The following is a 16238-nucleotide window of genomic DNA, read 5'->3' on the forward strand; positions in this document are numbered from 1 at the left end:
AGGAGAAAAAACCCAAACATTCTCCTCACCATCCTTGATAAAACATAAATTAAGGGCAGGACCAACGTTTGTGAACCACTTGTCTTTCAGATTTTTTTTATAACAGTGCACATTTTGGAGGCCTTTTGCATACTAATACAGTCAGATTTTGGGAGTTTCTTTTATTGCCCTAGGATCTCAGTCCACCACCTGCACTGTACTGTGCTAATTCTTTTGGCATATTGCAGGTATATTCATTTCCATTACATGCAAGATATTCTCATCAGCTTATGCTCTGTAGTAAAAACTCAACAACCCAGTTTACATCATGCTTAACAAAGTATGACAAAATAAATGCTGGTTTAAAAGCTACACAAATATTAAAACATGAAGTACTTGAAAGTTGCTCCCCTCCTCCTGTATCTAATTAGACTATGAATAAGCAACACGCAGAATTTCAGCTGAGATGTAGTAACCACAAGAGATCAGATTCTTGCACAGATTCTCTGCTGCATCATAATGTTTGCAGGATGAGCATATTTAACTTTGAATCATAAAATCTGTCCACCTGAAACAAAAAAGGGCTGTTCCCATCTGTGCTCAGGTTTGCTGTGTGAACATAAATTCTGTTGCCCTGGTTGTCTGCAACTGCAGATTAGGACAAGAGCATATTTTCTCCGTTTTGCAGTAATTTGTCCTGTAGTTCCAATGTAATATGATTGTCCCCTTTTTATCTTTAATTGCTGCTGTGCACGATTAACTGGCAATATGATGACGCTTAAAGTCACTTTATGGTTGGTGAAGCAACCTCATTTTATGGGCAAAGGAAGATGTGGTTACAACCTTGCAAAGAAACCTGTTTATGCAAAGTCACATCAAGAACTTCTTTCATACAGGTTAAAGGATCAAGTCCTTAACATTTGAAAATGCACAATAAATACACAACAGTGCATCACTGAATATGAAGGTTAATAAAAATACAGCCTGGCATTTACATTAAAAAGGCTCTAAATTTTTTTCTTCACAGGTAATTAGTTCACACAATGAAATAATCTCCTTTCTTATCCTGGAAACACATGCATAAACCAGCTCAGATAACATCATTTACATACAAGCTGCTGCATCCGCATGTTAATGTCTGGCAGTGAAAAGTTCAGACAAGTTTGTAATCCCCGATTTCCTGCGCGTGCTCAGCACCCAGATTCCCAGAAAGTCAGAAGAGAAAGGGCTACTAAATATTACTAAGATGACAGGTCAGCTGCAGTTCGGCCACATCTGCACAGCTTGCAAGTTACGGAGTTTCTCAGCCCACGGGACCTTTGGCAGCTCTGGACTTCTTTTTAAAACTCATGTTGCTATTTGTTTCTTTTGTCAGCCCCCCACGGCCATGGCGATCATCCCGAGCCCATTGTGCCGCCACCACTTGCTTTGTCCTCGTTACTATATCGGGCGGTATTGGGACCGATCTGCATTCCCATTTAAAGCACTATCATGTCACCCATCAGCAATCCTTCGCTTTCATCCCTTAAAAACTACCACACAATGGCAGCCACGCCGTGAGGACAAAGGCACAGGCAGAGAGGGAAAAGGAGGAAAGCTGCAGTGGGAAGGCGGCAGCAGCAGCTGCAGCCGGGCTAACTTTGTTCTCCCGGGGTCCTTCTGGGCGAGCACTTGAACTTGGACCGATAACATACGTGCCCTTCATCTCCTGCTTCCCCTCCTAACACAACTTATCTCCCCAGTGCAGATACTGGAAGGAAGCTTAGCTTGGCTGCTTCTGCATCAAGGCCAACAGGTAATAACACTGTTTTTACAGCACAAGCCAGTGAGTCCGTGCCTACCGACAGCTGCAGGAGAAAGGGAGGGCTGTGGGGCTTGTGGGAGGGAAAGCCTCCTCTTGCAGTAATATTGATTGCCAGCAGCACTTTTCAGAACACAAATCCCGCTTGCTGGGCATCCTTAAAATCAACAGCTCCTCAACAGCTGTTGGAGAAGGCCATCTAATCAAATTAATAGAAATCTGGTTTGCTGCATTCAAACATGCAGTTACAGCATCCGAGGGTTTGGGAATTACCCAGAGAGTCTGGAGTGCTTAAGCTTTAACTAGGATTCACTCCTGGATACTGTCATCCTCCTAACAGTTCGGAGCCATCAGCTGTAAAGAGATCTTAGACTTCACAGGCTGCCTATGATTAATTGCCTGAAAATGCTGTAAAAGTTAGGGATTCTGTTCAAAGGTGAAATAACTGAAGTGCTGTAGCCTGGAACCAGCCAGCCAGGGAAGGATGTACAGGGTAATTCGTGCAGAGCACTTCTGTGAAACAGGCATGGCTCAAAGCAAGGCTTTAGAGTCCTACCTTTTACAAACATGACCCAGCTGTGCTCCTTGGGGTCCATAAGATTTTAATGAGGCAAAAATGATCAAAATGTCATGACCTCTGTTCTTCCTTGTCCTAAATTCGGGATGTTGGAAATGAAGCAGAGCTTAGCTAGGTTATATTTAGCTGATCACACTGAATGGAATAGCTTTAGGAGCATGAAACAAAAGTTTTAAAATAAACCACTGTGAGTTCAGAGTTGTTATCCCCCCAATATTGCAATGAATCAGCTTATAAAAGCAAATGTGGTTTTCTCAGTGTTGCAATACATGAGTATTAACCAATTCCTCTTCATTAAGACAATCTCCTAAATGGCTGAGAGGCTAGTTATCTTTAATTTGTAGCTGCTACCTTGTAAATAGCAATCACATCATCCAGGCACTTTGTCTTTATTCAAAATACTTATTATTTGCAGGCACAATATACTAGAAACAGTAGCTACAAAATATTATAGGTATGTTGGCACAGGCTAAGAAAACAGCCCAGAAATGTTATTCAAAGGTGATTTATGGTTCCAGGCAATCTCCCTGCTCACAAAACGACACCTTCATCTAGTCCTCACTCCTACACAAGCTGGCTTCCGTGCAGTACCAGCCCTTGCATGTGCAAACCCTCTGAGGCAGTCTCCAGGTAGCCAGAAACCAAACACAAAACAGCAGCAGCCACAAACATCAGAAAACATTCATCAGAAAGTTCAGTTGTCTTTTTTCCCCGCTGTCTGGATGTGACCATTTCAGTGCATGAAAAGAATAAACCCAACAGCCGCTAACAGCTGCTTCCTAGACTGCTGGATGAGCATGAAAATACAAAAAAAAAAATAAATAAAATCATTCATTTAAAACTAAAACATCTGAAACAGCCTCCATGTTCTGGGCTGACTTGGGAATTTACCAAGAAAGTTGCACAATACAGAGCAGTCGACTACATGTGTAATCAGTGCCAAGACCCACCAGAAATTCATATTGTAAAGAGGTGATTTATGAGTTGAGTTGCTGAATTTTGCAGCTTTTTTTTCTCCTCAATTGCTTTGAAATGTACTCTTATCAATTAATGACAATTTTATCGAATAAATTCTTATATATTTGTTTGTACCTCCTACTTATTTTTCGATTTCTAGCAACCTGACTAGCACTTGGAAAAAAATATTTTTTCCTAAATAGCATCTGTTGTTGAAAATAAGAGAGATTCACAAGCAAGTTACTAGGAAATGTTGGGTGTCTCACCTGATATGCTTTGAGCTTGATCTTTCAAGATGATAAGCACCTCCAGTTTTTAGCAATTCCAAGCAAGAAACTGATGGCCTGGATTCAGCTGCTTATGTAGGGGACAGACAGCTGTGGTATGGAAAAGGCAATTTTTTCCTCCACGATAAGGAATGCAGAGCATTTTACAAATTGGGCTGAAATAGGTTTAAAGTTGCAGAAGAGAGACCTGCACAGTACCAGTCACTTCACACTGTGACTCAGGAAAGCTACCAGATGACAACTGATGAGGATGAGGTGGTTTTTTTTTTTTTTTTTTTGTACTCATTTCACCTTCAAAAGAGCAAGAGCGTGTTTCCATTTTTAGTCTGAAATTCTTTGAAGTATTCCCCGTTCCACAGAACAGGGGTCTGGATAGAATTTGACAAAAACAAAAAATTAATTCCTTATTTCAGGTTTGGTTTCAGCAATAAAGAAGTTAATGATATCACATCTGGTTTTGTCCAGATATACTCTTACCTCAGTCCACTGGAAACAGCACCATTTGCTTATGGCTTTTCTTTTATCCCAAACAGAACCTAATCCAGCCTAAGTAAGTGTTCTAAACACATCCATAGCCAGGCTGCCACATGAGCCAATTAGCAACCACTGTGCTGATGTCACTTACCCATAGCTACAATTAAAGAGTTTCTTGCAGTTTTACCACAGCAGCCAGATAATATTTAGACAGACCTTAAAAACATTTTCTTTGGCATACCACAGAATGTATGCCAAACAGCAAAAAAAAAAAAAAAAAAAAACACCAAAATACCAAAACCTTAATTCCACAAGTAACATTTGAATGCTGACACATCTGGAACAGCTGGGTAACAAGTTGTGCGTGTCAAGTTCAGAAAGCAGCTGCTTTTAGCCTTCATTTTGGGCCAGGCATTTGTTTTCAGCCACCAGTATATTCCATTTTATTTTGTGGCAGCTTCTTCAGTGTTCCCATATGGACAAGCTAAACAGTTCCTAGGATATAATAGCAAGCATATATAATGTTCTTTAGAAGAAATGAAGGCCAGATGTTGCTTTGTTATCTCCACGTGCATCCTTAAAAAAGTTAAATTAAGTTGTTTCGAATATATTATTAATGCCAGGTATAGGCAATTTGTTTATCAGCCATTTAAATGTCAACTTTCTAAAGGACGGAAAATAACATTTTAACTGAGGACTCAAAGTGAAATAAGGTAGAATAACTTCAGAAAATAAGTATAGCAAAATCCGGGATCACAGGGATCAAATAGTATTGTGCAGAAAAGACATGATGACTCGCTTCTGAGATCTGGATGAGTACTACTTATGGTTTATTAGAAAAGGGAAAAACAAACCCTCCACCTTATTGTTACAATATAATGAAAGGTTTGAGGTAAGGCTTATCCAACAGCACCATCGATTAAAGATCTTTTATTCTGCTGCTTTACTTGACCAGGATAAAACTTAACCCACCAGCCCAAGTTCTAAAGAATTTAATAGATCTACCACTAATAGTGTAATTCATTAATATTTTTCATGTATGTATTCCTGGTACATTTAGTGAATCCAAGAGGGTGGGCAGTAATTCTGTCACAGTCTGTCCAATTACTGTGATTTAGACAGAAACGTTTATTTTTTTCCCCCCAATTTCCTGAAAATAGAACCTTACTGGATTAATTTTATTACAGATTATTTATGAGGAAATATGAAGACTACTTTTCCCCCCCCCTCAGTAATAACTTAAACAAGGTTTGGGTTTCAACTGCCCAGTGAGGTCTTTCTCTTTGAGCCAGTCCACAACATACAAAAACTGCCAAGACACCAACTATAACTGTTGAGTAATGTCACTTTATTAAGGGACTTAAAAGAATCACATTCTCTAGTAGCCTTGGAACAATGCAAATGGTGAACAAAAGACAAAAATAGATGTAATTGGTTCTGAAAAGCATGAACATCTGTAGAGAATGTGTTGCATTATTCCTAAGGACTCCTGCTTTTGAAAAAAAGCACGTTCCATATATACAAGTGTCAGTGCAATAGCCAATAAAGCAATCAGTCAGAAATATAAAAATATCCTAGATACAAACTTAAAATAGATGCTTGAAAGCTGACCATATCAGAATTCTGATATTTCTATATCTCAGGAGTATGATCATTGGGATGAGTTATTCTGATGAGGTAAGAAACAGTAGATGCTCTGTGATAACACAAAGCCGTATTTTCTTTTTCTATAAGACAAAAAATAAAGCACCCAATGAAACTCCAAGTCTTTGCTGAAAGTGCCCACAGGAAGTGAAATTGTAGTCTATGAGCATTACTACATTCCTGCATCATTTACCTTTGCTATCTTTGCCAACAATTATACCAGCAAAACTTGCTAATTCTTCCACGCAGCTTCAGTACAAACTGCACATTCTTTGCAGATACACCAAACCTTTAATGCTTTAAACACAGCCAACATCTATAAATGTCCAAAAATCACTTAGTCATTCTTTCCTTTGTTGGTTGCAATTCTTGGCAGCAAGGGCAGAAAGATTGCAAAATTTGACAGCAAACAGATCTCACCAGAAGGGTTAGGGAGAGAACAGGGTGTGTCCTATTTGCTTCGCCTCAGGTGTTCCAGTGATGCCACTGAACTTAAACCTCAGCTGGTTGAGCAAAAAAAAAAAAAAACAAATCACATTCCTCGCCTTCACTGTTTTTTGGAAGGAAGGATGCACTAATTTAGGGCTACTGCTCCAAAAAAAAAAGATGGCTATTTGGACAAACTTTCAGATGGATGCTGTCTGCCTGCATCATGATTCATTTTCTTTCCTTTAGCCACCTCTTTCCCCGTGACTCTCCAAGCTCTGCTGCTAAATTCTGATTCCTGTTTTTTCACTTTTCTAAGAAAATGGCAGAAGAACAGGCAGCCAGACAGTGTACTCTGTGTCTTTGTAGTGAAGAGCCCCAGGAACACAAACTCCTACTTGGGGAGGGAGGCAATGATAGAGTTATTTCAAACTGTGTATTAATCTCAGGCTTTCCTCTATGGAAAAGCACAATGAATTATATAGTCTCTAGAACAGCAATATTAACTTGATCAGGATATGATTTGTACGATAAAAAAAGCGCAACAGGAGCTGGCAGTTGCCTTCTTGTGAAACTTGCCTTACCACTTATGGCACACACATGCACCGAAGCACAGAGCAGTTGCCTGAACCTGTGAAAGATTCCTCAGCTTTAATTCCTAGATTCAAAAGCTTTCCTTTAAATCGTTTCGTTTTTCATCACTCTTTTCTAAACCTCTTTTTGTCTCAGGCAAATTCAGACAGCTGCGCAAGGTGGGAAGGCGAAGAAGCTACAGTAACATCTGCAGTGTGACAACACCAGACAAATTATTTCAGGTTTTCTTTCAGTTTCTGGAAGATGCCTTGCAGATGCCAAAGCCTCAAGGAATCATCACACTTCTCTCCTTAACCCCAACTGAACTTGACAATCAACGTTTGCAAATATTGAATTACTGCTCACCACACCCCGCTAAGACAGGCTGTTACCTCTCACGTAAACAGGCAGGGAATGGAGGCACAGAATGACTAAGTGATTATTCCAATATCACAATACGAGTCTGGGAGAGTCAGGAGCTGAACCTGTATTTCTTGTGTCTCAGTCTCAGGTTGTCTTTTTTGTTCTGTGTTGCAGCCTTATTCTTTCCCGTTGAGGAAGACTGGGATCTCTTAAGAGTCTGTCACTGCTACTCTGGTTGACAGGTGATGTTGCCAATGAGATAGGAATTGTTGCATTCCCCACATCAAAAGGTGGAACACAGTGTGACATCTGCTTGCTGGAAGAAACACTAACCATACAAGTCCTTAAGAACATCAACATTTATTTAATATGATATAAAAGAAATGGGATATGAACATTCGTATTTTTGAACAATAATAAGTGGCTTCTTATACTTACATCATATGTGCTCATTGTATAATATATACACAATGAACATAATTACATTTGTACACAAACTAAGTACTGGATTGAAAACCTGCTTATTGCTGTACACACCCTAACCCCATGAAGGAAAAGCCCAGTACCTCAAAATACCTACACTCCATTTTATTCAAGAAAAAGTAACCACTAACATTAATGTCTATGTTGACAGAAGTGTGGCAGTAACTGCTGACATTGCAACCTGACCAAGAAATAATTACAGCAGAAACAGGACATATTTTACTAAGCAATAATAAAAATGGCACATTTTAAATATATCTATATGTATATATATATAAAAATTTTACAAATAAAATGTCAAAACAATAAATTGTAGTGTTCAAAAAGTGTAAAACAAGTTTTAGTGGTGATATGTAAAATTAACCGAGTTACGCATCTAAAAGAGGCAAAAAAGTAAACTTATATGATCCATAATTAAAAGAACATTAAATTCTGGAGAATAGCAAATAAGGTTCTGACTGTAGGCTGCACATTAAAAAGAGCCTTTGTTTTATGTGCACAGAAATCATAGCAGCAAGCTGGTATCAGGAGAACAATCTGAAGGTTGTTGAGTGTACATGTGGGCCAGTTAAAGCTCTCTTGGAATAAACATTTTCCAGGAAGTGATAAAACGATGCTCTGTGGCCAAAAGCATCAGAACTATGAATTTCATAGATTTAAAATATACTGTACAATATCTTCTCATATTTTCATAGGTCAGGTCCATACATCTCAGGCATGAATTGTTTCAACAGAAGCCGTCAGTGCTGAAAGACAGACATAGATTAAGTTACTCTATTTTAGCAACAGAATATTGTATAAAGCAACTTATGGGACTAAACACAGCAAAGAATTTCTGACCTCATCCTAGCAATGTAGGTGTAGAACATTACAAAGTATCTTAGGAATCAGTTGTTTCCAAAATCTGTTTTCCTGATGAACAATAGCGATGCCAAGGTATTTCGACAGCAAGAAGCAAAACCAACCTTTTTTTTTTCAAATTTACACAACTTCAAATAAAAGTGTGCTTATTCTTAGAGTTTTATCCTGTAATACATGGTCATCCCCAAATGTTCTTCATATGAAACCAGCAATAGCAGCAAAGATCCTAATTGCCCTAATAAATGACAGGCACAATTTGAAGAGGGATGGAGAATTACTTAGATGCTACACCATTATGGCAGCCTAGGTGTAAAGGTGTTCTGAAGTTCAAGTGCTCCACCCAGAGCTTGCTGAATTTTGGTAATTGACGCTAGGACTTCTATAAATACCTTTTAACAGTTCATTACTAAAAATGTTTCTGAGCTTTGAATCCAAGTGCTGTATAAAACGTCATTATCCCTCCATTGTGCAGAGAAAACGTCGTGCTTAAAATCTAACAGTGTTTGTGATAAACATACAGATTTGTCTCTGCAAAGCAAGGACTGTGAAATAGAAAGCAGCCTTGTGTTAACTGGTTTCTCCTTAGTCCTACAATATCCTGTGCCACCAATTTCCTATGCCAAATTCCCCTGGTATCGGGCCAAGAGTATCATTTTACTAATTGACTGTAAAAGCCAAATATAAGTATTACCTCTTTATTCTCTGAAATCTACTATGCATTTTCCAGATGCTGCCTGAAAAATTTGGTTGCCTGTGAACAGGGCTGATCCCACAGCTTTGAAGTTGCCTTTGCCACACAGGACTCCTTTTCTCTCATCTAAGAGACACCGAGTTCCTGCACGTTAAAAGATGTGCGAGGTCTCTCAGCAAAGCAGGAAGCCCTTGGAATACTGGAACCAGAGCCCCAGGAGGTGAGGGGCAGTAAACACTGGAAGCAAGCACTGTGCTTCATACATCTATGTATGCTAAGCCCAGCTCATGGCATGAATTTGGTTTGGAACTCCTAGGAAACAATCAACAGAGGCATCAAATGCAGCAGTGTGGAATGCATACGCACATAGTTGAAAGCTTTTTTCCCAACTCAAATCAAATACTAAACAGCCACAAAGGATGCATTTGAAGTTCTGGAATGCTTTCTTCATCATGGATAGGCATGTGTAAGCAGAGCGTTAGTTTTACAAGTGCCATCCCAGATGTACCATTTTGCCATAACAATTAAGGCCTCTTTGCAGAACTGTCCTTGACACAGAAACGCTGCAGTGCTGGCCACGGGGACACACCTTGCTGAGGGAGCCAAAGCTTGGGCAGTAAGTTACAAGGCAGATCACTAAATGAGGGCTTTGTTTTTGCTAGGCTCGTATTTAGCATAAATCCTGAAGAAAATGGATTTGCTGATCTGATCATCTGAGCTGATGACAAGAACTGAAAGCAACTCAATGCAATTGGTGACAAATTTCTGGTTGCTCCCCCTTTCAAGACAGGCGTGCTGTGGCCACGGACAGAATCCAGCAGTGCAGTTTCATTTTCACCAATGACCCAAAACTGAGTTGCTGGGGGAATGTTTGCCCTGTTTAAAAAGGAGATTCATGATAAATGTGTGTATATTCATACAGTGAAACTGAAATGCATTAACACAAATCAGCATTTCCAGGGAAAAAGTCCCACCTGTCTTTTTAAAATAGATCTGTAAAGAAAAATTGAATAAAAGTACAAAGGTTCAAGCTAAATTTAACCATGACAGACCACACCCATCAGGAAGGCAGCAAGTGTCAGGACTGAATGGGAAGATGGCATTTTCCACTCTCTCAAAAGGAAAAAAGATTAACATAATTTTCCTTATTTTTTTTTTTTTGGAAGAGTATAAAATTTTCTGTTCTTAGTTCATATAATAAAGGTGCCTGGGATGACTAATAAGTCTAATATTGTTAAGATGAAAGCTTGGCAATGGAGACTGGGAGGGTAAATTAAGAATATGCATTTTCAGATCTCCTGATGCTAAATGACTGAAAATGTCTCAGTTTTAAAACTTTCTTGATTTTAAAGCTTTTTTAAGTTACATTAGCTATGGCATTTGACATTGCCATTGAAACAAAGCTCATTCTTTTAGTAGAAAGCTTATTTAAACAGGTACTTCCTAACAACAAAGACATGTGGACTGATTTAAACGCTGGTAAAGTGCTGAGGCATTCACACTGGTATCCTACTAATTTCGTTAAACCCTTGTATAAATAAACACACATACTTGTATTTTCATTGCCATTCATTAAGCAGGTAACACTACAGGTAGGAACATGTAAATCTAGCCCAACTCATGCATTCTAACTTGACTCCTAGAAGCAATCACCCACTGTGACAAGGGCTTCCTCTACAGAAGAAGAAAAAAGTTTTGTAATTGTTATGTTTCTTCCTTCTCTTTTTTCCCTTCCACTTGTCACGTCTCAGTCACCCCTGTCTTAAGCTATAACCTCTCCAGGCTGTTAAACCATTCCCTGCAGCACTGAGAGCCCAAGCTGCAGTTGCCTATTACCAGGACCGAAGCATCAAGATTCATTTGCACCTCTGCAGTGATGCTCATACCTTAACTATCTGCTTCGGAACAGCTCAGGTCTCTCATGTAATTCAAAGAGCCATTATCTTGCCAGTTGTGGAGAACTCAGCTTGATAAACCAATTAGCCCTTTCTCTTTGTACTTGGAGAGAGAATACACTCCTTGCAAGCAAATCAATACACGAATATTTTTGTTTTCTGGTTAGTTTATATTCAACATCGCAGGTAACTTTGTCTTGCTGAGTACTGCCTGCAGATGTTTCTCAAGAAAATAACCAGAGTACATGTACTTAGAAAAATATTAGGAACAGGAGGGGTGGGGGAAAAAAAAAAGGACGTACTTCTCTGTAACTATACACACATGAAATGTGATCCTTCTGTGAGCTGGGTCTGTGTAGATGGAGCTGGTGACAATGAAGATTCTGGTGAAGAAGGCAAACTTTTCACTGCGAGTCATACAGCAAAAGAAATAAACACAAAAAATACCAGTTACAGAAGCCATAACAAATACAAGCTTGAAAATCGCCATTTCAAGCCGTCGTAAACATAAGCAGGAACTTAGTACACAAGCTACACAAGTAAAGACTTAAAATCTGATCAGCACAAAAAGCACAACATCAGGGGAGAGAACAGTTGTTCTCAAGAAAGCTAATTTATCAGACTTAAAAATAACTAGTAGAACAAACACACGAATGCTGATGTGTTATTTATGTTGCAAAGAGAGAGAGAGAGGAAAAAAAAAAAAGTAAAATTTAAGTAATTGGGATACTTTCCCAAACCCACCTTTATATCCCAACTCAGATTAACTAAGCTGTTTTATTCTGCTGAGCACTACAAAATGTACACACGAGTTCTGGTTTTGATTATCAAGTCACATGAAGGATTGCTGACTGTACTACAAAGGTCCAGATCACCTTTTATATCCATAAATTGAACCATTTGGCTTATTTAACCATTCCCATCAGCAAATAATCCTAATAGTGTCTTAAATTCTATCTTCTTCCTGCCTCCTCCCCTATTCACTCCTCTCTTTTTCCCCCTCTTTGAATACATATTACTTTATTCCAGCCTTCTCTTCTTGCAATAGTAGTACACCACCAATCATTGTACCAGTGTTTTCTGTTTCTTCATCTTTTACTCCTCAAAACATGACCAAACTGGGGTCTTTTACTTGTTAGTTCAAAGTCTGCTAGATATACTGGAAACTCTTGAGGATTCCACAATCTTGGGCATATCTGAGGCCACTCAGTAGCAAGGAGCAATGGTAAAAAAATCTATGCATATCCAGATTGAGATGCTGTTCTACAAGATGAATAAGGAAGTGTTTGTTCCAACCAACAACTACAGTATTACTTAATTTCTGGTAACAGTTATTTAAATCCCTAAAATTAAATGCAACTGTAAAATCTACGTTAAAACCTCAGAAAAATGGAATTTCTGTAGCTGTCCAGTGGGGAAACTATTCTTCTCTACATTATAAACTCTACACTTGACATGTAGACTAGCTCAGCACTTTCAATTCACAAGGGTTTCAGAGCATCAAAAGACATAACCAAAATGAAATAAAGTTTTACATATGTACTGTGTAAGCTGTGCTTCAGTCCAAACTCTTTTTCCATACCTGCTGTTGCCTGATTTCCTTTTGAAGACTGTGCTGCTAATTCAAATGAAGACATAATCCCTTCTTGATCTCGAACACTAACTACTTCGCTTTCTTCTGAGCTGGTTTTGGGTTTGTGGTTTGTAACTGTGGTCACACTCTGCAAGCTGGTTAAAAAAAGCACAGCGTTTAGAACTCGCTCCAACTTAATTTCAGGTGTTAACCACTAAGTACAGGAGTTATCATTTAATTTTCTCCCGTTAGCAGGAAAAAGTTGCAACTTGCAAGTCCACGTAGTATAAATCAAGCAAGCATTTTGAAACCCTTCTACTTCGTGTAGCTACACTTCAAAAAAAAAAAGGCACTCGAAATTTAATTCCTTTCCTTACATCCTCCTGCAGTTTCCTACTGCTGAAGGGTCCTGTGAGAAAGTTATGACCTAATGTAAGAACTCATTTAGGACCTGCAGTGCAACTCACACAGAACTTATGGATCCTTAGAGAGAAATATCCAAGATGTAATATCCCTCTAATTCTGCAATGCTTCAAAATACTGAAGTAAAAATTAAAGCAGGAGATGTAAAATAAGTTGTTTAGTTTGCTCCTGAATACCAGCAGTAAAGAGCTTGCTATGGAAGCCCTGGCTGAAGTGTTCATAATTAACTGATACAAAGCCCGAACTGATATTATGAAATACATAACAAGGCCAAACAAGGATTATGAACATATTCCGTTTATCATTGGGGCAATACTTGAAAATAAACACTGTTTCACCCACCAACTCATCACCTCTTACTGACCCCCTGCAGCAGTTAAGCTTCTCACCAGATTTCCCTATATGTAAACCACTCAGAAACATATAAATCTACCTTTTCAGTATTTATGGCAGTTGCCTGGTCCATTCAGCTAATAAATAAAATGTGCAAGTTTAAAATAGCCTCTGAACATCTTGTTTTATTTTTACCTTATATCACCATCATGTGTTTCTTCCAATTTATTTTTCTTTTCTGCTTTCTCTTCATTACTCACTTCTTTCGAGTCAGATGCAACATGTGCATCTGATAAAACATCATCAGTGTTTGACAGCTATAAAAAAATTGAAATCATGAAACAAAAAGCTGTAACACACACTAAGTGGCAGATAAGAAATACAGTACCAGGAAACAGTTTTATTAACAGACAAATTTTGCCATCATGTATACTTAGTAACTCAGAATTACATAACTTAAGAAATTTTTATCAATACCACTCAGGTTAATAGAGTTATCCTGAAACTTATACCAGAGCCAATGGGCAGGGCTTGACTAAATAACTTCCAGAACTTATCTGAACTCTTTGGATTGCAGCCTGCCTATTTTTCATGCTATCCATCTATTTACAGTGCCAGCAGAGATTCCAGATACTGGAATATATTGCTGATAAAGCTGAATGCTGCCCTTAAAGGTCTGATTAGATATATCCAATCTAAGTGTATGACATAATTTTCCTTTAAAAGATTTACATGTTTAACAAAGGAACAGACTCTCAACAGAAAGTGGTTTTGAAGAATAACAACAGAAGTTAGTTATTTGATTTTTTACCATTCTCCATCAGAGATATGTTTATAAAAACTAAATATAAAATAGGAAAACAAAAGGAAAAATGAGTGAGGAAAAGAAAAAGCAAAGAATGATTGAGGAATACAGGTACAGAAGAAGAAAAAAACCTGTACACAATATTTTAAAAAATATTAAACTATAAGCAGGATGTGATTATGCAAAAACAACTCCAGTAATCTATTTCTCACAATCAGCCTGGTTTTGCTGAGCGTTCAGGGCACTTTAGCATCAGAAACACCAAGGTAATTCACTGCCAAGTGAGTTTGAAACTATTTCAAGACAGAAATCAAATCGGTGGCCAAACAGCACAAAGTACAGCTATTGCCTACTTCCATGTGTAAATTGTTGTGTCACCTTTATTCTGCTTTCTATAAACTATTTGATGCTCTACAGCCAACCGAACAAAAATTCAGGTGTATTAAATGATTGTCAAAAACTGGGACAGTCTAAGCAATGAACAGAAATCAACCATTATTATTTAAAAGCCATACACAAGAGAACTCAATGTCTCAGCTGCAGGCAGATCTGATAAAATCTTGTGATTCTCTATAGAATACTGTATATACAGAAAGAAATCTTTATTTTCCAAGCAGAAGGAACTGGCTCCATTTCCCACACTCTGCTGCCTGTGGCTAAAAATATTTTTCTACTGCAAGACAGGGTGATGAACAGTTCAGTAAGGGACAGTTCAGTACCTCTTTAGTAAAACCTGAATTATGTTCTTGTTCTCCATCGTGCTTTAGTTGCGCTATTTCTTCTCCAGGACTTCCATTATTTTGTTTCAAATTATTTTCTCTACTGGTGCTCTCTAATTCCTTCATGTTACTATATACAGTATCATCCTTTTTTCGATTCTGTGGAACAAAATTGACATATAGACGTATTCTTACAAAAATTGTCACTGTCTCAGTTCTGAGTCTGGTGGTGTTCTTTGACTGTGTTAAAATAAAATACTTAAAAAACCTTATGTGCACCACACTGCAATAAGGAAAATGGAAATAGTTAAGGACTTAGAATTTTCTCATTTTTGTACCATTTAAACCAGTTCAGCCCAACACTCCTTTGTCTGTAAGACTACTGTACTTCCTGTGCCCCCCCTTCATCTCCAGCATTTCAATGTCACCTTTATCTTCTGAAATTTTATTCATATTTAGCTCAGTCACACACAAGCTTAGTAGCATTCTTACTTGCATTCATAACCACTGTTCTTTTTATAAAACAGCTTTTCTTGGCTTAAAAAAAAGGAAAAGGATAAAAATCTGCTTTCAGCACAAAATTCACGGTGCACCTGTGTGCACTTTCTCCAATTATCTTGGGTATCCTCCAAGCCTATTCTGTGAACTGATTTAATAAAGGACAACATAGCATTTGATAATGGTAGAGGATATTACTTATTCCTTAAAAAAAATCCATTGCACAGAGAAGTTGATATAAAAATTTTGTGGAAGGATGGTAGAGGTGGCTTAAGATTGTGAACTGTGAACATTATCTTGTCAGAGTAGCAAACTGAACTGAAGTGAGGTTCATCTTATCAAAGAACTGGGGCTGAGAAAAATGGAAGCCATAAAAGCAGTAAATCTTGAGGCTGAATTCCTGTGATTTAACACATGCACACTATTAAGAGGAAACCATGTAAGTCAGTCCATAAATCAATCTCTTTACTCTCCTAAATTAAAGTCTGCATCCTTATCATATGCTGTTCCCAATAACAATTGTGAAGCAACTTCCTTTTGTATTATGGTAATCACTTAAAAATTACACAGCAGGCCATTTATAAAATCCATTTTTTCCTCCAATTCTTAAATAACCAAACCACAGACGAAAAGACTTCCAGCAGTTAATGCCCTTGCACCACTTTTCTAAAAATCAATAGACACAGAAACTATGCTTTTAAAAATAAAAACTATTACTACAGCATAATACCTCATCTCGGGGCTTTTTGCCAAATAGCATCGTGGAAGAATTAAGGCTGTGGTAGAAGAAGTGATTTTGTAGCTAAATATTCAATTCAGACATCTTCTCACATATTCTGTAAAGTTCTTATCATCCACAGAGCCCTGATTTCACAC

At 38.1% G+C, this 16238-nt stretch overlaps 1 protein-coding gene across 7 annotated transcripts in view; it reads right to left on the bottom strand.

The window, feature by feature from the left end:
- Nucleotides 1-5402: 5402 nt before the first annotated feature.
- The window catches only part of PLEKHA5 (pleckstrin homology domain containing A5), a 165652-nt gene continuing 154816 nt past the window's right edge, over nucleotides 5403-16238 (bottom strand). For 6 of the 7 annotated variants that reach the window (XM_032687709.1, XM_032687707.1, XM_032687705.1 and 3 more), the window contains 5 exons: nucleotides 14865-15023; nucleotides 13536-13657; nucleotides 12594-12739; nucleotides 11314-11418; nucleotides 5403-8310 (listed from right to left, as the gene is read on the bottom strand). In XM_032687709.1, coding sequence (XP_032543600.1) covers nucleotides 11324-11418; nucleotides 12594-12739; nucleotides 13536-13657; nucleotides 14865-15023 — 522 coding nt within the window. In that variant the 3' untranslated portion in view covers nucleotides 5403-8310; nucleotides 11314-11323. The remainder of the gene's footprint in view (nucleotides 8311-11313; nucleotides 11419-12593; nucleotides 12740-13535; nucleotides 13658-14864; nucleotides 15024-16238) is intronic. The other variant, XM_032687704.1, reaches the window with a different exon arrangement.

The sequence above is a fragment of the Chiroxiphia lanceolata genome, chromosome 5, assembly GCF_009829145.1.
Source record: "Chiroxiphia lanceolata isolate bChiLan1 chromosome 5, bChiLan1.pri, whole genome shotgun sequence".
Lineage (NCBI taxonomy): Eukaryota > Metazoa > Chordata > Aves > Passeriformes > Pipridae > Chiroxiphia > Chiroxiphia lanceolata.